Below are 22,820 nucleotides of genomic sequence, written 5' to 3' on the forward strand. Positions count from 1 at the left end.
CGTTCTGACCTAACATCATCTTGACAGGTCCAGTTTTTACAGAAGCGACTGCCTGTCTGACCTTCCAACTCGCGAAAGGAAAACCAGCCCAATACAAGTCACATACCTCCGAAAATGCATTTCTCGGGAATGTGGGTTTCCTCACGATGTTTTCCTTCACTGCTGAGCACGTAATCCAAACATAAACTCGAAAACAAATTCGACAATCATTGGTTTAGGCCTGTGCTGGATTCGAACCTGCCACCTCAAAGTGAGGTCCAAGCGTTCTACCAACTGGGCTACCACGGCTCACCTAACAACCGTAACCTATTACCTACAACTTAGTAAAGCGTAGTAACGCTTGAAACAATTGAGCGAATTAGGTCAGACAGTGAGGCCAATGCCAGGTGAAACTGGGGTAGCGAGGGTCATCCCTGACTGTGACAGTTACCAAGGCCTCTCTCTACCCTTTTGGTCTCATTGCCCAAACCCGACATGGATTCAACTGGGTACCTAATGAAATTTTATTCTCCTTCTTATTGGTTTATATTGTCATCTATAATGGTAAACTTCGATCACCGAGTCCGATTCGTCGTTAGAGTAGAAAGAAAACCGCCGAAAAAATATTTTCAATTTGTACTTACTTGTCTTACCTATTATACCTGCTACAAAAGTTGCCACTATAGTCAAATCGGCATGTTATAGGCTAATTGTACATAGAATCATAGTCCCTTCACTAAAATTATGTTATAGGTATTCAAATTTAGTGCGAAATTGGTTTTTGGTTTTTAGTTTTCACAATATTTCGTCACGTTTAGTTCACCATTTTGTAATAGGCACAAAATAACGTTATAGGTGCCAATAAAGTTATTTCAGTGCTCGTAGGTAGCGGGTACTGTTACTGTTTGATGCAGCTGGTTTTATGGTGGTATTGTTCCAGCCATATTACCCGTTAGGAAGCCAACGTGACCTAATTTTATTACACAGTAACGCCCTTTATACAAAGTCCTATAAGATCCCGCAAAGATTCATTGAAATACCTACAACAGCGTTAATAAACAATGGAAGAGCTATACATATTATAGATGTTCCTTTTATGAAAATTGTATTTCTTGATATACCGGTAGATACTAAATATACTTAGGGTGGTATTAATTAACTAATCTCACCTGAGACGGCCCTCAGGATCATGCTCAAGCCCCTGTTTTTATATAAGAACTGTCACATTGACATGATCTTGAGGGCAGTCTCGAAGCTGAGATTAGTTTATTTATACCACCCCTTGTACTAATAAAAAGACATGGTTTTATAAAAACTACGTTCCACGTATGCATAAATCACCAATAAACCACCTTTAGTCTCCATAAATTGTAGTGGCCACACTTCAAAAATTTTAATCATACCGTATTTTGTATGTACGATTTACGTGTAAGTATCCATTAACTATGGACGGGTTGCATTAAAAATTTCGCAATGGCAACACTGATTGACGCACTGGAACGTATGGTGTTCAAATTTAGAACATTAGCCAATACCGATCTGGAATTTCGGATGGAAATGATACACCCATATTGCGTGCGCATGGTTGAGCAATGCTGATTATCTATAATGATTTACTGTGTGCTTTTAGTAAGTATGTAATGGAGTAATTACACTAGTTACAAACGAGCCATGTCATAGATCGTAGGTACTCTCAACTCTTGTCTAACATGATGGAATAATTATTATGCGATGAATCTGTAATTACACAGTTCATATTACCTTGGCAATGGTACATGCGTGTACTGAACGTATGAAAAAGATGTAAGTAGATCTTATTAATCCTATTACAGACTGCAGATGAATATATATATATATATATATATATATATATATATATAAAAAATGTTATAGGTAATGAAATGCCCATTGTTTTGGTTAAGCATTGTCAAGCTGATAAGAACGCTTTGCTTTTTTGTATGGCACAATCTGTAAAAAAATACCTAACTCATTAGAATGTCAAGTTTAGATATTGAAACTACAAATAATTATTAATAATCTTTATAATTATCGTCTCCGTTTAATACTTATTATATTCATTATGAAGACACAAAACGCATGTCTACCATCATCCGCTAAAAGTTCCATTGAGTTTATTTTCACTAAATATATTTTTACGGCAGATAATAAACAGTTTCCCTTAGATTCACCGTTCACCGGTGGCAGTTAGTTGGGCACGTGTGGGAGCAAAAATAGCCGCAGTGAGACGGTCGATAACGACCTGCGCCTGCGCCGACGGAAGTGGCCACACCGGCGACAACAACTAAATATAGAACCACATGAAAAATTACTTAAAAAATCACCACTCTATCACCTGTGTGCTATTTAAAGAATTATTTAAGTTAAGTTTCTCTTTCGGAATAGAGAAGCTTTCCTTTTAGTAAAACCATCTACTCATTTAAAAAAGAGTTAAAAAAAAATTATGATCTCAAGACAAATATCTTAAAGCGATTGTTGTGGATAGTTTTTATGTAAGCTTTTTGTAGATGAAAGCTGAATAAAATGAAATGAGCTGTAAATGCAATTTTGTGGCATTGTATTGTAATTAAGCGTCGCTGTCAAAACACAATAGAATGTGTGCGGGGCCATTGAGGGTCCATACCTACATTGTATTCTATTAATTGACAATCAAAGTTTTATATTTTCTTTTTTATTATCTTATGTAATACGTGCTAAACAACCCCATATAAGTAATCTAATAAATTCTAATCACAATGCTGAACAACGAGGCTTGGTCGACGCTAGAATGGGTAGGGTATTGTATAAAGTAAGATAGAATTTAAGAAACCGCAATATCGGCTCAGTGTATCAGAACAAGCACATATTAATTACTGGAACATGACACTGATACCGCTTGATTGGAGGTTGCGACATCTCAGGCGAACGGGTTTAACGAGATAATGTGACCGATGCTATCTATTTGAGAATTTGTTGAAACCTGAGCCTACCAAACTTTCTGTCCCCGGACACTTCTTAAATAAAACCGCGGGGGGAGGGGATCATAGTTTAGCCACTGGTAGGAAGCGGAGAGTTGCCGTTCTATACGTAGTATTATTCCTTATTCTATACTACGACTCATAGTTTATTTTACACCCAAACATTGAGCACCACTGGCCTAGACAAAGCACAAACTCGTGTCAATGGCGGGGACATAACGGGTCGACTGTTCTGCGCCTACGCTCCACTAGACGAGTTTCCCAATGCATCCATACAAGAAAACATGACATACTGCAACCACACCTTTCCAAGAATTTGACTTGTTTAACCTTGGTCAAACTTCCGGAGTAGCAGAAACAAACAAAGCGATATAGGGTCAAAGAAATTCGGTTCCCAGCAAAATACAGTTCTGTCGGATCTTCGTAAAACTCTTTGTACGAGTTTTTGGTTTTACTTAATTATTTACCTTAATGTTAGTGAAATAGGATTGAGTTACCTACTGCGTTAAATATTTGGATAAAATACGATAGATAAGGCAGTTGCTAACTCTGCGTAGCACTGCGAAGTAGAGGTACAACTACCTCTAGTAGATTCCGCGCCAAGAAAGTCCACGGCCACCGCGCTAGTATCGCAGAATCTGCATAGAATTATTATAACTTGTCAATTAGTTCCATTAAAATCCGCGTGACTTCTTTCGTGGCGCGGATTATAACTAAAGTACAGTATACCTACATACATTGCATTACGCCAGTATCCCCGAAGGGGTAGGCAGAGGTGTATAGTATGTATATACTATACACCCACTTCCCGGCCGATTATGTTTAAGTCCCATGTAATAGGGGACGAGCCTATTACAATTATCCGGACACCAATCCTGGAAATACGTGATATCAATTATATTATATATGATCCAAGCATGAATTCAAACTCATAAAGTGGAATTCAGTGGTTAGTGAGAGCCGGGTTTCGAACCCCTACAGTACAGTACTTATACTTATTCTTATTTTTTTAAGAAAACTCTATGTCTTGTTTCAGGAATATGAGTCGGTGAAACACTGTTCTATCGTCTATCGGAAGTTAATAGTCGTAGAGGAACACACAAGATGAAGCGACTCCAGAAATGCTGTTGTTGCGCGTCGACGCGGACCGGCTCGCTTATCATAGCCACCCTGGGCATCATACTGTCCATCATCACCATCATCGTGCTATGGGTGGCGCCAAGACACCAAGTATCCTTCAGCACCTTCATATTTGACAAGGAGTTCGATAAGAAGCTTTCAGACATGGAAAGTGAGTAGATGATTTATCAATAACATAACAACATAAGAGCCCTCAGCGCTCCCGATTTGTCCAGCCAAGTAGTTGATACCATCTGCGGAAATCAATAATGAATTACGTCAAACAAAACTAAACATAACCCTATAACGTAACAAGTCAGAGGTACATCCATCATAAGATGAACTAGGTACCCACACCTCACCGAGCTTTCTGTTAGAACGTCGATGATGATTTGTCAATTTCCCAGGCAAATTAACTTGTTGAATATTCAGTTACAATTTTAGATTTAAATACTCACTTTTTGACACTTTGTTCTGGAGTGCTACTTATAAATACACCATACACAAACATTATCGGCAATAAATTATCTGAAAAGGGTTGACATTAGTGGAGTACTTACATTAAAATAATTGACTGCAACACGTATATTTATTTTTTTTTATTTATAAAAAATATTTCTTTTTCCATTAAATTTAACAAGTGATTTAATTTCTTTTTCAGTTCCACGAATAATATTGACGTTGAATCTATGCTTCACGATACTCATTTGCGCACTTCTAATAGTGGCAGTGAAAAAGGTATATTTTAAACTTTTTATATTACTTACTTTAATTTAATACATCGTATATTTGTGTATTATTTTTAATATTTACTTATTCTGATTTCTTGTTTCACGCTGACTAGAAAAAATTGTCGGTAAGCGAGTGCGTTTATTATAATATCTCTATATTTTAATATATCACTCGTACCTATGTAGGAATGTTATCGCACCGTATTGCACTTTATATATACCTAACTAATCTTAGTACCTATACCATAATTATATAATTATATTATGTCATTGAATGAATCAAATCATTATACTAGTTTATTTTTATATGACAAGTCGAAAACTTATTAATTTTAGACTATCCTGTTAGATATCAAGGTACACACGCACGAAAGTAAACATATTATTACTTGCACAAATTTGAATACTAAATAGGGTGTTAGTGACATCGTAACGACTACTGAGGGGGGATGATTCAGACCATGTTTCTGAGTTGATATCAAGTGGAATTTTCCGTCGCAAAAGTATGGAATTGAAAATAATTAAAAAAAAAACAAAAATTTTCATTTATCTTCCGATAGGAAATTCCACTTGATATCAAATCAGAATCATGGTCTGAATCATCCCCCTCAGTATTCGTTACGATGTCACTAACATCCTGTATATTAACTTTCGGTCTAATAAATTGTCTGCATGATTTATTACTATTTATCAGTAAATGTATTGGTATATTTCATTACTCGAGCATGTAGATATATTGTTTATAATCAATCAGGGATTGGTATTTGTGTCATGAAGATAATATGGACAGGTTAGGTCAATCTTTATAAGCTGGAATGTATGAATGCGTCACATAGAACGTGATAACTTCTATAACATTCCCGAATGAGATGCATGATTTATTTATACGATATGTTCCTTTCAAATATTTGATAACTTACGTATGGACCTGGTTTGGGTAAAAATAATAAACAATAAATGTGATACAAGGGGTGTTTGACAGATTATGATACCTATAACTAACTACGATGAAGATGATATTAAATAGGCATTGTTCATCTTGATGAATTAATCAAATACAGAATTCAAAATTAAACTTCTTAACAATATCATCGAAATCCTCACAAGTTACACCAATAGGTTACTTGACAGCCTAGACAAATGAAATATTTTTTACTAACATTTTCTTTGGAGTGTGTGTGGAAATACTGTCCTGTGACGTCATCAATATAAGCGTTCGAATAAAATTCGAAAATAAGTCGAAAAGTATAATGAGAAAGACAGGCTTCTATTACTAGTTTAGCATTTTGTACTTTATCCTTGCCCCAGTCAAGTACCCTATGTATAAAATAAATCGCAATTAAATGTGGCGTAATCAAATTCAAAAATCGATTCCGTCAAAAACTTACCGATCAAACTAGCTGCGGTTCCACATCACATATCCAGATAGCAGATGTGCTGAACAGGAAAAACCTTTTTTTTATGGCACTAGTGTTGCTTTGTGCCAATGTCAAGTATTAAAAGATTGGGAAACGAAACGGAAAAAGCTTGCATTCTTACCAATTGAAAATTTAAAATTTGAACATTCTTCTAAAACTTACAAATTAATAATCTTTATGTTGTAATTTCCAGCGACGGTCATGGATGATGCTACCGTGGGTGGTGCTAGGTATCGTGCTGGCTATCGGACTGCTCATCAGCATCCTTCACACCTCCATCACTTACTACCTGGATGAGAATGACCACTTCCTCATTGCCACCTGCATTCTTATTGGAGGACTCTTATATTTATGTGAGTACTATTTATAACCCTACGGCTGTGGCTTTACCACAAAACGATTTAGCACTTTAAATTAGTGAGGTTAAACAAATTTTCCTGATTATCATTCTTCCAAATAGACGGTTTTTTGTGGTAAAGACAGTACTAGTACCGTCTGTTTGATAAGGTTTACTGTATGAATCGGAAACGAACATTCCGGTGAAGTACGAATATAATAAGATTTATACAAATCAATTTCAGCGCTAATTCATTTTCACGAAATCTTCTAAGTGATGGGACATATTAGCGCTTTAGCTGTTGCATTCCTTTTCAACCGGAGTAACTTAATATAATTGTCTTTTTCACACTCCATAAAATAAGGTCTTTGGAAAAATAGACCTTAATATAAGCCAACACTTACTCTAACAGTGTGCCAATATAAGTGTATATTTCATGTTAGTGCACTGACTGTACTATTCATTTGAATAACACCACCTTGCTTGAATGAAAAGTAACCTTAAAAATAAATGTTTCTATTTGCAGGTTTGTACTTGTACTTATGGACGGTGGTGTTCAGTCACTACCTGGATGTACGTGATGAGGAGGAACGAGGCAGGTACCGCAAGGCACCTTACAGGCGGTAGACTTCTGCTTTCTGTAAAAGGGACCACTTGTGTAGGTATTATGGACCTATGGGCGGTTACGTTTAGATTTATGGTGGATTGTTCTTCTGTCGATATAATCGCTTGGCAATATGAAAATGTATAATATGTGAGTTCCACAAGTTGTCTCTATTATAACTGATGACCAAATCTGGTGTGACATAATCAGCAGCTGCTCTAATGATGGATATTTTCCAAAATGCCTTTGAATATTTTTATTTTCAATGAGTTACAAATATAGCACAAAAATAAAAATTCGCAGTGCCTTCTAGATATAATCCAATTTTTACAGCGTGTAACAGGGTTATTTTAAATACTCATGAGTACACATTCAATTTGAATAAATTCATACAAAATTTTCAATGCACACATTTTTATAACTTTATTACGATTTAATGTCGTTAAATTGAAACTAGTTCATTTCAAAATTGAACATAAAAAAAACATTATTATACTTAAGTAAGTAGTATTTAATGGTATTGTATGAATGATATTTTCGTATGATTGTATAATAAACTATCATAATTTTAATGTTCGTTACTTCATAGAAAGTGTACCAACACCAAAATATAACCTAACCTAACCATTTAGAAACAAATCTTTAAACGTGGCATTCGGCGAGTTTCGAAAACTTGTTATTTCAAAATGTCTAATATGTACAATTTTTCTAAAAAAAAATATAAATTTTAAACATACTCTACAGTCAACCATATTAATTATAAATGTAATTTTGTCTACAATAATTTGTAACTAAGTGCATATGTGTAGTCGTACTCGTATGTATCATAAAAATCAAATGCATGTCAGTATGTTAAGGTAGAAAATAAGTTACCAAATATTATTAATTCATGTGTAATGTAATTTATTAATTTGTTATTAACTTATTTTTACACAAATTTAATACATTTTAAAGAACACAAATACTCAATAATAAAGTCATTATTATCCCCCTCCTCATTTCAGCGGAAAACTTATTAAAACTGACGAAGACAGCAGCATTTATAAAACTATTTTAACTACTACCTACTTAAAAGTATAGACCAAATCTTATACGAAATAAATTCACGCTCAAAATCCCCAATAGTAGAATGAACAGGGCCACAACTAAATCAGTACACAAACTGCCGACTGGCCGCAAACGGCCATAAAATATTGGCATAGTAACGTCTGACATTATGTCTAACAATGTAAGTATTAGCAAATTACTGCATCGTCATACGCTGCAGATGCCTCTATCGGGTTCGATGTTTTCATCACTGCATCGTGATTGTCATAGTCAAAGATAAAATCGCCAGGAACATAAATTAATGTAAGTAATTCAATAAACAAAAAGAAATATATTAAAATAATAGTACAAAAATATAATGCAAATAAAAATATCAGAGAGTTTTTAGCCTTCGGAGGCATTAGCCCGTAGCATACGTTAAAGTTCCTTCTCCGACATATTAACTATGTAGTGAGCTGCGTGTCGGATACCGTTTGCAAGAACCATCAACGCCACTGACATCTGATGCGGATGACATTCTTCTATCAGCACTTCACTCAAATATTTCCTAATTTTTTTCGCCTCTTTTGGATCCGTTGTGTCTTTCAACATCCTTCTCGTGCGATTAACTTCAAAGTTTGGGAACTCAGCTATACAGCCTTCGTCGTCTACCCAGCTGGCGGCTTTGCGGAACCAACGCGGGCGGTGGAACTCTTCATAGCCCAACATACCGCAAAGACCAACTGCAAGTCATCAAAGTTGTTAAATATAGGTACGAGTACCTACTGATATTTCGAAGATCCAACCAAAGTAATATGTAATTATCCTTTAAGCCCCTAGCACCAACCTGATTTTTAAGAATTGCAAATGCAAATGTCGCATCTGCTGCAACTAATACCGTTAACAGTTGCAAAGGAGTAGCTGTTACATCCAATTTGTTTGTCCCGGCTGTACACTACAATTTACTACAAAACATTGCGAAATTTCATTCTTAGACTCTATGATGGGCATAGGCATACCCTTCATCCGTCCACACAGCAGTGGGACAATATAGGCTAGGCAATATAGGCAACCAGATATACTTATTTAAAATACGTAGGTATATATACACACAACATAAACAGCATATTTATAATGGGCACAGGCCTCCCCTCAATCAACCGACGTAAAGATACATAAAATCTAATACTTGTAACATTCGAGTAACAAAGTGGTAGGTGCTCTGTTCTGACGTGTGTAATTAGTAGACTTACCTCGTATGGCATTCACTACTGGCCGGGATAAAGGGAAGTGCGATGTTACTCACCATGTTCCATGAACAGGTCCCTGTAGAAGTACCCGCGGCGAGCTAGGTACACGGTCTCCCGGTACATCTCTGAGCACAGCATGTCCATGTGCATGTTGTCGTACTCCATCGAGTACAAATAGCACCTTCGGTTGTGTAGGTACATCATGTTGTTCAACAATCTATGAAATTTTATTAATATTATTATATTTGCACGTCTAGCACCCGCATCTAACGTCTAGTACCTTATGGTGATAGGCTGATCCCTTATCACCATAAGGTTCATCATATCCATCTTAGGACTTCGTATCAACAGTGGCTGCAAGTTGTCTTTGATTACTTGTGGCTCTGCCCACCCCATTAGGGATTACGGGCGTGAGTTTATGTATGTATGTATGTATGTATGCACGTCTAGCATTTTTTTTTTCAAAATTCTTCAAATCAAATCAAATCAAATCCATCAATTTATTTGCGAGAACACATAGAATACAAAAAGGTGGTAAAATAATTTAAATAACAATGTGTTGATGGTTCTTTACACAAAACATAACATAGGCTCACGACTATATCCAAATTGAAATCCGAATTAATCACAAGATGAACTAAGTACCCAGGCCTCACTGAACTATCTGTTATACCACCGTGATAGGTGCTGAGCCGTCGTTTATTATGGTCGAGTCAACTGTATTAGTTATAAAATTCAATTTTACCAAAACGTTTCAAATTTGAAGACAACTGGTCTATAACATGTAGGAAAAAAACGCAAAAACCCTAGGAGACTGCAATAGAGGGATTACTGGGGGGTTAAAATGGCCACATCGAAGCAATTCATCTAAGAAAGCAATATTGCTTACATTGCGCACTTACCTTTAAATGCGCAAATGTCAAATAGCAATATTGCTTTCTTAGATGACTTGCTTCGATGTGGCCATTTTAACCCCCCTGGTAGTAATTCATAGCGGTGGCATTCACAGTGGGGTATTTTTTTGAGTAATCTTCGTACTACATAACATTAAGGCTACGAGTATATCCCAATTGGAGAGTTCAGAGGTACATGCATCGCAAGATGACCTTTGTACTGTTCTGTGTTATTAATATTATAAGCACCTCATATCAGACACAATTGGTTTCATGTCCATTTCTGTTGCCTACAGGCACACCCCGGACACTTCATACAAAAAACCTCATTTTACACAGACGATACATACCTATTATTATTTTAACGTATCTCGGGTGTGACGTCTGACGCCTAGACGATTGAAGACTAAAGCATAGAATAAGGAATAATATTACGTACTAAAGTAAGATCGCTTTGTAAGTAAGCCGCTGGTGGGAAGCGGATCGTTGCCTTCGATAATACTTAATAGTTATTATTCCTTATTATAGAATAAGCATAGACCTTAGGTACTTATATCTATTAGTTATTTTAGCAAAGAAATATCTACTTCAACTTTTCATAATTGTTACTCACCTATGACTAATTGTATAAGCCACAGACGGGGAAAGAAATATTTTCTCCATGCAATATTCATCTAAGTTACAACGGCGTAGCGAAGTGATATCGTACGGGTCGATGTTTTCATGCACTCGTGATAGGCAGCGATCTGGCGATTAAGATTAGTATGTTAAGTAAGATTTATAGAAAACTTGCTTATCTACTAAGTACCTATACTATAACAATAGGTAATTAGATTGTTATCTACAACACTATCCCCGTTTCAGCAGTGTCTTGAGGCTGGTCATTGACCCTGTCCATTCATGAGGTCGTCAAGATGTGACAAGCAGGCCGATTCCGCCCAATACAGGTTAGGTCACAAACCTCCGAAAGTGCATTTCCCGGGTATGTGGGTTTCCTCACGATGTTGTCCTTCACCGCTGAGCACGTAATAATAATTTATCCAAACATGAATTCGAAAACACATTTGACAATCATTTTTTTTTTGAAAAGTTTAGGCCTGAGCGGGATTCGAATCTGCGACCTCCGAGTGAGAGGCAAGCGTCCTACATACTGGACAACCACGGCTCCAAAATAAAAGAAAAAAACACAGGTTGTGGGTCTAAAAGAATAATGTGGCACATATTTTATCAATAAATATTACCTGAATCGAAAGCCGTAATATCGTATTTGTCAGAATCTTCAACTAGGTCTACGTAGTTTTCCTTGGGCAATTCCAAAGTATCCATTTTTGCAATGAATTTGTTAATCGCTCCGGGGCGAAGAATCCAGTGTCGCATTTTGTGTCTGTTGAAATCGCTTATAGAAAAAACATGTGCGGTGTCGTCTTTTATAACTTTACCAACTGAAATAGCAAACTTTGATAAGACACACTGAGAGAAACATATATATAGGTATGCATAGGGCCTGTCCACGTGGACGGTGCCGAAATCCATAAACAAATAGACTCATATTCGCTAAGGAGTTCTTCTAAAAGAGCGCCCAAACCATGTTGTAAATACGTACAAATTAGTATATAACAGTATAAGTTCTTTTCCTCAAATTAAGATGTTATGGCTATTCAAATAAAATGCTATATCGGTTGTACGGTCACGAGCATTAATATGTATCTATACACTTTGGTACCATGTCACATTAAATTTTTTGACAAATTGAACTGTAAGTCTCACTAAATGTCAAATATGTTAGTACGACAGAGTCCTAAAGTGGGTACATGATATTGCTCATGACTGTACAGTGTCGATACACGCCGTCGCTTGTGACAAGATACGCCGCGGGCACTTTTTTAAAGAGATTGGTTGTCTATTTGTTATACGAGGTGCGCACGCGATTTGTATCGTAATCGTGAATGTGAATTATCACGTTACTTAATTGTAAAGTTACGGCGCTATGACGTGTACATGTAGATAGGCCGACACCCGCCTATGTAGGTAAAATAGGCCATATTATGTACAAAAAAAAACCGTTTAATAAAGTAACTTCCTTTCTTCCTTCTTAATCCACGAGTTTTTTAAGACTATAGGCCCTGAAGCAGATTGCTTTGTGCGGCGAAGTAGTAGAAAATACCATACCACAAAACTACAGTCAGAAAAAACGCTATCCTCACAGTGTTAGGGTTGGTAATCAAAATAAATATGTATTAAACAATTAAAAGAAATCAATCGCACTCACTATTTATTTCTGCATCTGGTCGCTCCTCGGCTGACCTTTCCAAAACATAAGTATAATGAGACACCACATAATCACATTTACTTGCAATACTCTTTATTGTGTTTTTGTATTTAGGTAACCCCTTGCTGTAATCTCGAAGAGTTCTCTTTAGGACCGCTATAAGATAAATAAATTCCGAATTTTTAATTGTTTCGACATAGATTTTTTTGAATAAGATTAAAATTTTCTTATCAGAAAATAGAGTTATTTTCACTGTTTTTTTTCCACTTACCTTTAGAAAGAAATGATCCCATAGCTTGATTGACGTCGGTGTTATTAGCATTTTCCAGAAAATTGTCTATAATTCTCATCATTTTGTCCATATAATTACGGAGGTCGGCTTCAGTAGGGAATTCGACATCTAGTGCCAAATAATTAACTGGAAAATGCTCCCCCATATATACACATTTCACATTTAATACTGGTATACTAATAAAATAAATTAAAAAGTAAATCATTTTTAATTAAATTTTGCCAACTTAGTACGTCGTGACGAGCGTATACATACGGTAATAAAGGACACGCCGAATCAATTATAGTGTAAAAATTGATTTTGTCGTTGGCTCGTTTCTATTAAATTACCATTATTTTACATTGTAATTGACAATATCTCATTTAACTTACTTTACAACCATATTTAAACACTGGTAGGTCCTGAGTAAGTAGTACCTACCTAAGCCACTTTAACTACAAATTTCGTTTGACTGACATCAATATTTAGGCATGGGTATAGAGAGTATACAAATACATACAAATACATATTAAACACAACTAGTGCTAGAGCAAAACATGAATGCACAAAAAACTGCTAGATATCTAGATAGATTTCTATTTACTATATACAGGATGTTAATGATATCGTAACGAAAACATTCCTTTATTCCCATCTGCCCCCTTTAGGCTTGCCACCGGGGTGGTGGTTGGCACTAATTAGGTGCCGTTTACCACCCCGGTGGTCGATGGCACTTAATTAGTTTCATCTGCCCCTTTACAGTTATAGTACGGGGGTTTATTCTCATGTCGTACTGGACATTAAATAAAAAAATGTAAATTTAGCAATATTAATTTAATTTTTCCGTTTCTTTATTGGATAAAATCACAGTTTTATTAGGTACACCAACGTAACTGATGGGCGTAATATATTTTCACAAAATGTAATCAGAAAAAAATACTTTAATATTTTCAATAAGTAGCTGGAATCACACTTTTTAATCACAGAATAATTTACAATAATTGACTAGGTAATACATAAAAAGTAAGAAATTGGTTTTCTTAACAACGTAACACTAACAAAATCCTAACCAAGTTTTTAAACAGTTATGATCCAGGTTTTAATCACAATATAATTAAAATTATCTAGTATTTTTTTTTGTTTAAAAAAACGTTCGAAATGATAATATTTTCAAAAAAAAATTTACAATAATGGACTACTTTAATACATAATAGATATCACAGTGATTAAAACTGTGATCTTAGTAGATAATTGAAAAATACTTTTTAAAACTTAAAAAAATCTTGGTTAGATTTTCGTTAACTAGTGTTAGGTACATTGTTATGAAAACCAATCGCTTATTTTATTTTTTATGTAAGTATTAAACTAGTCCATTATTGTAAATTTACATATATTTTTTTGAAAATATTATCATTTTGAACGTTTTTTTATTTAATGTCCAGTACAACATGAGAATGAACCCCCGTACTATAACTGTAAAGGGGGCAGATGAAACTAATTAAGTGCCATCGACCACCGGGGTGGTAAACGGCACCTAATTAGTGCCAACCACCACCCCGGTGGCAAGCCTAAAGGGGGCAGATGGGAATAAAGGAAAACTTTGAGGGATAATAAATTCAGACCATGTTTTTGAGTTGATATCAATTGGAATTTTCCATCGCAAAAAAAATGGAACTGAATTATTTATTTTTTTGGGAATTTTCCGATAAGACTTGTTATCAACTCAGAATCATGGTCTAAATCATTCTCCTCAGTATTCGTTACGGTGTCGTAAACACCCATCCGGACTCGTATGGCTACGTACTGTATGGGATGTGAATAACATCGCAACGGATACTGAGGAGGGTGATTCAGCTTATTATTCCGAGTTAATATAAAAAAATAATAATAAAAAAACACACAAAAAAACATTAAATTTTGCCAGAAACTTCCACTTGATGTGCTGAATCATCCCCCTCAATATTCGTTACGATGCATGTCAGTAACATTATTTCTCAGCCAAGCCTAATGAGGGTAGAAAATACAATATGATAAATAAAGCGTCCCAATTAGATCTTCTGTTATTTATTTTATTTACTTAAGTACATAGAACGACATAACACAATTATTAATGTAACGTATCATCGGTAAGTACCTAACTAAGTAAGTGTAATCTAAGTAGGTATAGTGAAAAAATCTAAGTTATTTAGGTAAGTAAGTACTTAAATATTAAAGTACGCCACTACTCACACAATCTAGGTAGGTAATAGGCAATTATAATGACTACATGTAAAATGCAAATTATATTTGAGCTTGTTAAGCACAGAGCTAGGAACTATTTCATAAATTACAACATTTTGGAGTTCATTGCGTGATATAAAGATGCAAAATATTCTTATCACACGCTCCGTAATGCACATTGAATTGTCTTTTGAATTTATTAAGTACAATTTTAAGTTTTATGAAATAGGCCCCATATCTCTGTGGAATTAAGTCGGTTCCATAATATTATTATCCACCAAGAAAATGTAGTGCATATCTGACTGCATTCGCCAAAAAAACGGTGAAAACAGCCATAGGATGTTTGTCACAGTTGGTCTTCAAGAACTTTTTGAATCCTTTTAGCAGCCGTTTTTTAGTTTTCTCATCTAGTACTCTGCTGATGACTAGTTTGGTACGATTGAACTCGAAATTGACAAACTCTTTTATACAACCTTCTTCGTCTATCCAGCTTAATGCCTTGTGAAACCATTTCCGACGATAGAATTCTTTGTAGCCCATCATTAGACACAAAGCCCCTGCAAAATTGTTTTATTAGCGAAGTAGAAGTTTAATTTAAAGTTCATTAAATCGATAGTGTCAGTATTATTTTGAGCTGCGAATACGGTCCTAACATGTCTTTTGTGTAACTAACGACACTACTTTATTACACTACAATACAGTGTTCTACAGGTTGGCAAAAAATCAGGAGGTTGTTAAAATATAATGTATTAGGGAACTAAAACTTTAAGTCATCCATAGTAATGACTTACAAGGTGCAGATCGACCGAATGGGGCTAACCCAATTATTTATATTATTATTCTGAAGAACCACAAATCATATACGTAGTAAGAACTCTATGTGAAGAACTTATATGTATGTATATGTTTACATGGAAACGGGAGAATACTCCACATACCATCAGCTAGAGGCTCGTATGATGAGGTCGGTTGTTAGATATGGCAATGGATGAGACCTGCACGGGGCCGGAAATAGTGTCGCGAAAAAGAGAAGGCCTATACCCAGCAGCGGGTGTATACAGGCTTATCCAGCTATGTAGATAGATATACAGGTTGTTACCATGTTCCAAGAAAAGATCCCGGGCAAAGTATCCGCGACGCGCGATGTACACGGCTTCCCTATACATGGTGGCACACAGCTGATCGATCAGATGAGCGTCATCTTCCGGAGACACCCAATAGCAGTGGCGTGTGAACCGATACATTATCATGTTCAGCATCCTGCAACATATCAGTTGAATAATTAATAATCTCTTTTGATAGGAATATGGTCACGAGTAACTTGGGTGGATGAAATCAACTCCCTTTTTCCGTGGAACATCTTCATTATTCTGGCTACGTTTGTTTTAATACATTAATTACTACATATAACCCTCCTGTGCTAAGCGAGTCATGTGAAATGTAACATAAGTATACACAATCACACATAGACACATTATACTCGACCTAATACGAGGCAGTAGCAAAGGCATAAACGCCTACCACCGTCAAACCATAGGGAGTATACCTAAAGTATGTAAAGTATGTATGCTGCACACTGGTCTACTTACAAGCTGAAATACGTATGAATACAAGATTATTTCATAATGGAAAGAATAGTCACCTATGGCTGACACCGTATGCTACTGAAGGCGAAGAGTGAAGGCACTTCTTGCAGTAGGAGTCTCGCCGACATCGGTGAAGTTTTATTTGACCTGACAACGGCTCTATGTTGGATTCCACTCGTGACATGCAGGTATCTAAAACACGAACATTTAACACACATTTAGCATTTAACACTTGATCTGTGGGGACGTAGATCTCAATCAGACACAACGTAAAATCTAGGTACAACCAGGCACAGGCAGAATAGAATTTCATCTTAAGTATCATTTTGATCATCTTGTTCTTGTAAGTATACAACTGTAGCCTCACTCATCGCTTGTGGACGGATGAAAAGACAACAAGTCTTGCGTATCTTTTCATTTATCCCGCATCAAAATTGTATTTGTCAAACTAAGCTCGACTTAGCGGAAACCATTTGAACTGAAAGCTTTTCAGTTTCTCACTGAGCAAAAGGAAAACTTGATTTAAATCTCTATTGCAATTCCTGAGTTGACTATTCCAATATCTATTATGCTTACCAGACATTTCAGCTTGAAGGAAACCATTTCTAAAACTGTCTTCGACTAGCTCAACGTATTTTTCTTTAGGCAGCTCAGCTGTGTCCATTTCTTCTAGGTAATTATGCAATTTTCTTTTATCAAGAATCCATTTTTGTAGGCGCTTTTCATTAAAATTCGGTAACGATTCCATGATTAAATCTCCACTCGTTTGAGACATTACTTTTGATACTGAAATTTTAAATAAAGCAGTAAAAACATAATTTATTCAGTAGAATGTTAAAGAAATCACCACTAGGCCTATCGTTTGGCACTTCTTTCATATTTGTAGGTACTTAGTTTATGTTTTCATAATGTCTGGTTAACTAGTGGTCTTCCCATAAATACCTAATAAGGATAAAAACTGAACCCGTGCATCAGTTTATAATATATTGAGCCAAAGGTGTAGCTATAAGTAGATAAGTAAATATATAAGTAGGTACCTATATTTCTATTAGATACGTACGTCTATATACCTTATCTATTCCATGCACTGTCGCGTACTGTATATTTACATGTGCAAAAAGTGATACATGGTCTTCTGCCATTTTAATTATTTCTTTTATGAGACCTTTGCATTCTTGATTGACTTTCGTACTATCGTCGCGAAGAGCTCGTTTCAATATTCCTGGAAGGAAATTAATATCGTCGATCACTAATTATAAACCACACTGAAAGATATCCATATCACATTTAAATGTATTTATTATAATGCCTATATGGGATACGAATATATGTAGGAGCTACTCTGACCCAGCGTGCGTGCCTGAAACGATTGTTGAATGCGGAGGAAGCAAGAGAAGTGTGGCAGGATCGAAGGAAATGGCGTATTATATTAGGCGTATGGGATACGAATAGGTAGAATATACTACTTCTAAGTCCCATAGGGGGAACATGCCTTTTCTCAATCAACCAGATGGGCTACGGAACGTAGGTACTCCACTCCACCACGCTGCTCCTCTATGGGTTGGCCGAGGTTTCGCTTATTTCGCCGGTAGAGCGCGCTTGTGTCTCTTACTACTGTCTAAATATTAAGATATTTAGACAGTAGTATAATATATATAAGGTTGTTACATTATACTCAAATTAACTTACCTACCTCTTATGAAAAATACGGCCAAACCTATGTTACTACAAGTCGTATTTTTACTCGAAAAGTAACTCATAGTGTTCCGTAGAGCATTAAGATACATGTACAAATCCGTTATCGTCGGCACATAATCTTCTGCCTCCAGATACTTTTTAGGAAATTTCTCTCCCGCATATTCATCAGTCTCATATAATTGTATGACCTCATTAAAGCCTTCATCAATTAAAAGGATTAAAATACATAAGAGTAACGTTTTCAAGAACAACATATTTGCAAATGAAACTTGAATAAACTAACTTGAATTAATACTTTGTATTTTCGTAGCACTTCCATATCGACTATTTTTTCACGTCCTAATTACATGCTTTCATGTCAGTATAAATCTTACATCCAACTGTTGATAACAGAAATTGCTTTTTTATTTTTCTTACTTTGCTATGTCTATTTAGCCACCCGACCCCGTTCGAGTAAGAGATTTTCTATCTACTTACTTATTTAATTTTATCTTTGTGAAACAGTACCTACACTTAGTAACTTTAAAAAAAACATTTCGAATTGCAATGAAACATAATACCTATCTGACTTTTATCCCCGAACATATTATTTAGAACTTTTGGCTCTGCCTACCCCGTAACCGTGACGTGACGCGAAATTTAATTGTCACTGAAGGCACGTTAAGCCATCGATTCCGCCGCCTACCTACTAGGTAGGTAACGTGAGTGAAGATAAGATGAAAAAAGAGCATGACCGCTTGGAATTGCGCGTTAATGTGATATAAACTAAGTTAGTTTTGTGGTTTTTTAACTACAAAAATACTCCATATTTGTATACTATGTTACAAACTGTTTAAAAAGAAATTGTTTTGATCAAAGTATTTGGTTTGACCTAAAAGTTTTTGCATCCAGACCAGAATCTCAAATTGAAAAACAAAAGGCTGTCAGTGTCAGATGTCATAATTATTGTCATCGGGCTGTCACTGTCAAACGTCAACAGCAGCAAGCAAAGGCCAACCCAAACTACCCAAAGTCAGTCCTTCTTTCGTCTAGTGTTGCCGAAAAATCGATAGTTTTACTATCGATAGTAAACAGCCAAAATCATCTACCCAATCGATAGGCCTATCGATAGTATCGATACTATCGATAGTATCGATAGTATCGATAGCTCTTTTTTGGCGATACTATTGATAAGTAACGATAGTATCGATACTATCGATAGTATCGATAGTTAAAAGAAGAAAAACTATCGATAGTATCGATACTATCGATAGTATCGATAGTTGAAAAACGAAAAACTATCAATACTATCGATACTATCGATAGTATCGCTCTTCGATATTGCGCAAGCTATCGATACTATCGATAGTATCGATACTATCGATAGTTTTGTACGATCGATAGGGCCCTTAATTTCGATAGTATTGAATGTAGCATTGTGTGAAACAATTCACACCATTTAAAGCTCGTATTTAATATATTTTATGTTACGTGGGTGTTTTTGCAGTGGACGTTTGGTTTTGAAGTAGGCAATTCTCTAAACTTTAAAGAGACACTGTTAAGTTAGTGGATAGGATTTTTTTTACAATACTATCGAAATTAAGGTCACTATCGATCGTACAAAACTATCGATAGTATCGATACTATCGATAGTATCGATAGCTTGCTCAATATCGAAGAGCGATACTATCGATAGTATCGATAGTATTGATAGTTTTTTGTTTTTCAACTATCGATACCATCGATAGTATCGATACTATCGATAGTTTTTCATCTTTTAACTATCGATACTATCGATAGTATCGATACTATCGTTGCTTATCAATAGTATCGCCAAAAATGAGCTATCGATACTATCGATACTATCGATAGTATCGATACTATCGATTAATTATCGATACTATCGTTATTTGGTAAACTATCGATAGTTCGATCGAAAACTATCGATATGGCGCTATCGATCGGCAACACTATTCGTCGGCTGGATAACCGATATAGAATCAGTTTATTGAGTTTATTCATGTCATATCACCTATTTACTACAGCGTCTACAGTCTTCTCTTATTAAATTAATTCTTCAATTTTAAGTACAAAAATGGAAATTTCATTCAAAGGCAAGAGAATACTGGTGACTGGGGCAGGACAAGGTTAGTTTTGTTTTTTACGTTGTTCGTTTGTTTTAATTAAATGTACGAAGCGTGGTAATTATAATATTACCCGAGAAACATTGCTATATTGTAATAACAACTTATGGGACGTTATCGAAACTCGGAAATATTAACACAAGATTTATAATAGTCCTTTTGTTTGTTTTATTGTTTAATAGTTTTCAAACTTTTCAGGCATCGGCCGAGGTATTGCTGTGGAGTTATGGCGTGCAGGCGCAGATGTTGTCGCTCTCTCTAAAACTAGGGCTAACCTGGAGGCCCTGCAGAGCGAATATCCCTCTATTGACATTGTGGACGTAGACATAGGCAACTGGGAGAAGACTAGACAAGTTGTTGAATCTCTGGGACACTTCGACGCCTTGGTCAACAATGCTGCTTATGCCAGCTGTGAACCCTTCCTGGAATGCACCACAGCTGAATTTGACAGGTACACATCGCTTATTATTACATTCTATAATAATATACCACAATTGCCACAGTATACTCTATTGTACAGCTAAATTAATAATAAATGAAATAGATATAAATAAAACCCCACCCCACCCGGCCGCCCGTAACCCCATTTGGGATTACGGGCGTGAGTTTATGTATGTATGTATGTATATAAATAAAAATTCTGCTACTAAGAAGCATGATGATAGTTTGATTGCTAAAACTAAAAAGATGTTCTTTTTTCATTTGTACATTACAAACATGAATTTCGTAGCATATGTGAATTTTTCCAGACATTTTAATGTCAACGTTAAAGCAGTCTTGAATGTCAGCCAAATAGTAGCAAGAAAAATGGTTGAGAACAAAACACATGGTGCCATTGTAAACATATCGTCACAAGCTTCTAAGGTATGTTATTAAAATAGATGTATTATTTATGAAACTTGTATACAGTAACATGAAGATTACTGTAACTTTATCTATCTAATTACTTGTTATCTGTATGTTATATGATTTGTTATCCCTGATTACACATGTAGAGATCTTATCACTTTATTTTCAAATGTCTTATATTATCTAAGGCATAAGAAAATCTTAGTTATTCTTACCTACTTTATTATCCTCCCAGATTATAAATATAAAATGAATTTCTAATACCTATAGATCACCTCCAAACAAGGGACATATAAAGGAGAGATTCTAGTAATCCAAAATAATGAATTGTGACTCTAATAAAAGTTGAGGTATGGGCTCTTGTGTTATGCACTTATTTTTTTATATGATAATTTTATGCATATATTTACAGGCTGCACTTAAGGACCACACCATCTACAGTGCCTCAAAAGCTGCTCTTGATGCCATGACACGTGCTATGGCTTTGGAATTGGGACCTCATGGAATTAGAGTAAATGCTGTCAATCCGACTGTTATTATGACAGAGATGGGCAAAGTAGGGTGGTCAGATCCTGCCAAAGCTAATGAAATGTTATCAAAAATCCCCCTTAGAAGGTAATCATTTAATTTAATACTAGAAAAGGTTAGCAAATATGAAAATAACTCCTTATCTTCATGTCAATGGTCATTTAAATGTTATAATGTTAAACATAACATTTAAGACATAACTGATAAGCAAAATAAATTTTCCCCTCTGTTGCCATGCCACAAATCATGCATGAACATAATATTTTTAAATGAAAAAATATTTCTATATATGAAAAATTTAAGTACTCTAACCTCTTTGAAATATGTTTTTTTTTAATTGTTTTAAGTGCTATATTATTTGTTTTCAGATTTGGTGAAGTAAAGGAAGTGGTAGATGCGGTGGTCTTCCTACTAAGTGAGAGATCCAGTATGATCAATGGTGTTGAGCTGCCCATTGATGGAGGTTTCCTTGCCACATAGGGACACATTCCTATACCAAAGACATAGGGCTCGAGAAATAGCTCGCTAATTTATATAGCCTTATCAACAAAATAGAATGAAAACTACAAAAAGATTTGCATTTAACTTTACTATTTGTAAAAAACACTTTTCTATATCTATCAATATTCTTTATTTTATAAGATCAACGCTTTTGTATGTGAAAATTTTCTATATGAAGGTACCAAAGAAACATTTATTTTTTTTAGTCATACAATTTTTTGATACTTAATTACAATGAGTTTGTAAACCCTTTTATTAGTTGCCATATCAGAAGGAAAGCTTCCATGAACACGAGTCTGCTTGTATTAATAATATTTCCAACGATTTTCCATAACGCCGTGTGTATAAATTGATATTATTTTGTTAAATAAAAGCAATACTTATTAAGAGAGCAGTTTAATTAATAAAATTGATAGGTACTCTAGTTATCTACTTCAGTTACA

At 35.3% G+C, this 22,820-nt stretch overlaps 4 protein-coding genes across 4 annotated transcripts in view; 2 read left to right on the forward strand and 2 right to left on the reverse strand.

Moving 5' to 3' along the window:
- LOC126369043 (uncharacterized) overlaps positions 1-8,127 on the forward strand; it is a 20,192-nt gene extending 12,065 nt beyond the window's left edge. Inside the window, exons 2-5 of the mRNA XM_050013328.1 lie at positions 3,991-4,245; positions 4,735-4,811; positions 6,416-6,575; positions 7,086-8,127. Coding sequence (XP_049869285.1) covers positions 4,059-4,245; positions 4,735-4,811; positions 6,416-6,575; positions 7,086-7,186 — 525 coding nt within the window. The 5' untranslated portion in view covers positions 3,991-4,058 and the 3' untranslated portion in view covers positions 7,187-8,127. The remainder of the gene's footprint in view (positions 1-3,990; positions 4,246-4,734; positions 4,812-6,415; positions 6,576-7,085) is intronic.
- Positions 8,128-8,627: 500 nt separating this feature from the next.
- Positions 8,628-13,038, reverse strand: LOC126369138 (uncharacterized). The gene is made up of 6 exons (XM_050013431.1): positions 12,873-13,038; positions 12,602-12,757; positions 11,574-11,774; positions 10,946-11,078; positions 9,496-9,656; positions 8,628-8,932 (listed from the first exon to the last, which is right to left on the reverse strand). Exons 1-6 carry the CDS (start codon positions 13,036-13,038, stop codon positions 8,628-8,630), a joined length of 1,122 nt encoding a protein of 373 aa, XP_049869388.1.
- A 2,168-nt stretch (positions 13,039-15,206) lies between these two features.
- LOC126369182 (UPF0764 protein C16orf89 homolog) lies at positions 15,207-17,445 on the reverse strand. The gene is made up of 4 exons (XM_050013476.1): positions 17,255-17,445; positions 16,735-16,870; positions 16,192-16,352; positions 15,207-15,649 (listed from the first exon to the last, which is right to left on the reverse strand). Exons 1-4 carry the CDS (start codon positions 17,424-17,426, stop codon positions 15,363-15,365), a joined length of 756 nt encoding a protein of 251 aa, XP_049869433.1. The 5' UTR covers positions 17,427-17,445; the 3' UTR covers positions 15,207-15,362.
- Positions 17,446-20,333: 2,888 nt separating this feature from the next.
- LOC126368808 (L-xylulose reductase-like) lies at positions 20,334-22,764 on the forward strand. Its single transcript, XM_050012967.1, has 5 exons — positions 20,334-20,502; positions 20,698-20,950; positions 21,249-21,363; positions 21,761-21,963; positions 22,245-22,764. The coding sequence occupies exons 1-5, from the start codon at positions 20,451-20,453 to the stop codon at positions 22,354-22,356; spliced, it is 735 nt and encodes a 244-aa protein (XP_049868924.1). The 5' UTR covers positions 20,334-20,450; the 3' UTR covers positions 22,357-22,764.
- Positions 22,765-22,820: the final 56 nt, after the last annotated feature.

This window comes from Pectinophora gossypiella, chromosome 8 (genome assembly GCF_024362695.1).
Source record: "Pectinophora gossypiella chromosome 8, ilPecGoss1.1, whole genome shotgun sequence".
In the NCBI taxonomy this organism is placed as follows: Eukaryota; Metazoa; Arthropoda; class Insecta; order Lepidoptera; family Gelechiidae; genus Pectinophora; species Pectinophora gossypiella.